General features: G+C 56.4%; 1 protein-coding gene across 1 annotated transcript; it reads left to right on the forward strand.

Annotated features, from left to right (window-relative positions):
• Window positions 1–526: 526 nt before the first annotated feature.
• LOC127327057 (uncharacterized) lies at window positions 527–1,630 on the forward strand. Its single transcript, XM_051353840.2, has one exon. It carries the CDS (start codon window positions 527–529, stop codon window positions 1,628–1,630), a length of 1,104 nt encoding a protein of 367 aa, XP_051209800.1.
• The last annotated feature ends 242 nt before the right edge of the window (window positions 1,631–1,872 follow it).

A 1,872-nucleotide genomic window follows, 5' to 3' on the forward strand; every position in this document is an offset into this window, starting at 1 on the left:
AAAACTCCTAATCGTATTGTTGTCAAGAAAATTAAAATTTAAAACCATGCTATTTGTCGGTAGGAAGGTTTCCATCGTGAAACAGGAAAAAATCCGTGTCAAATTAACACGGTTCCACTTTCCATAACGCGTTCGAAGGTCATGGAAACTCGTCCGCGCAGTTAAAAAAGGAAGTAAATCAATCCAAGACCCAAAAAACTTTCCGCTAGTGCAACTCAAGAAGAGATCGGATACCTAGCAGGTTAATCACGGCTATTTATGTTTTTAATCCTACGCCCGAGACAGTATTACCTACAAAATACTCAGCTAGCAAAGCTAGCAGCATCATCATTTGCTTAACAGGAATTTAGATTAGACTAATGCCAGATTACGTAATAGGAAGGCCCTACTGCTGGCCTCGTTCCCGTCCGTGCAGAGAAGCTTCCGTTTCTATTTATACCGCAGCGCCGGACGGTCGGAGAAGCACAAAGCCAAAGGAGATCGGAGGAGGAGCAGGAAGAAGTACTCGCCGTCAGCGCCAGCCATCATGCCTCGCTGCAAGATCGCGATGAGGCTCATCGAAGGCGCGCGGGCGCGCGCCGCGACGTACGCGAGGAGGGCCAAGGGGATCAAGAAGAAGGCCGGCGAGCTCGCCACGTTGTGCGGCGTGCAGGTAGCGCTCGTCTGCACCGCGGGTGATGCCGGCGTCGTGCCGCTTCAGTGGGAATCGGAGGAGGGCATTCTGGACAGGTACCGAGCCGTGCCGCCGGAGATCCGCGCGCAGCACACGCTACGGATTCACCTCGAGGCGGAGTTATGCAAGGAAAGGGCCAAGCTCGCCAGGGTGCAGCAGCAGGGCCCCGGTTCGCTCGCGGACGTGGGCGTGGCTCTCGGCGACATGACGCCGGCAGAGGCGGGGGAGCTGCTCGAGATGATCAACGCGACGTTGCGTGGCACGAGGAAGAGGCTAGAGGCACTGGGTTTGCCAGCAGACGGCCTGCTCGAGCAGACTGCGGCGGACGCCGTCATGGCGCCGCAGCTCGGTCATGATGGCTTCCCCTGCATCGGGGGCAACGCCGGGGACATGGACGCCGGCTTCCAGCTGCAGATGGTGCCGTGCCCTGGGAAAAACAACAACCTCGGCCGGCGGCCGGAGGAATTCTTGTGGGACAACAATAGCTACCAAATGCACAATGCAGAGACGACGCAACCGCCGTTCGGCTTCCAACACACCGGTGGAAACTACTTGGGCGGTGTGGACAGCTATGGCCAGATGCACGCGCCTGGCTACGGCAATACTCATTACGTCTGCCCCGAACTGACCATGTGCCACGACCAGCCGTGCAATGGAGTCTTGCCGGTCGGGTACTACTACCAAAGCCCGCCCCTATGCATGGGCATGGGCGGCCACTTCATCAACGCCACTCCGGCGCCTGAGCAATCTGCTATTGTCTCCGACACCGGCGGAGAGTACGCCATGGGCATGGGCGGCAACTTCACGAGTGTAGAAAGCTACCCTGGGTATTGGTGGTCTGGTCAGGATTTCCAGCGCGGCGATGCCGACACCAGCAACAGCAGCCAGGCAGCTCCATCGCCTCAGTTTCCGGCTCCGGGGACACGCAGTTCCAGCAAAGTCTTTCGTCATCCTTAGGTATTCCGGTACGAGCCGGGTGCCAGCAATATAGTTAGTCCGGCAATTTTGGATGATGCAGGGCCGCCGGGTTCAACTCATGTCGCTGCCGCCGCGCCCCCGCCCCCGCCATCAGCGAGAGGCATATAGGCTAGCTATTTAAGGTTCAAGTTTTTTTCTGTTTTATGTTATTACTAGCAAAAAATTGCCCGTGCGTTGCAACGGATTTAAAATATAAAATATGGTGTTCAGTTTCACTGGTC

This window comes from Lolium perenne, chromosome 3 (assembly GCF_019359855.2).
Source record: "Lolium perenne isolate Kyuss_39 chromosome 3, Kyuss_2.0, whole genome shotgun sequence".
Taxonomy (NCBI): Eukaryota; Viridiplantae; Streptophyta; class Magnoliopsida; order Poales; family Poaceae; genus Lolium; species Lolium perenne.

Coding starts and splice junctions, on each gene's coding strand:
- LOC127327057 (XM_051353840.2), top strand. CDS start 527: ATGCCTCGCTGCAAGATCGCGATGAGGCTCATCGAAGGCGCGCGGGCG.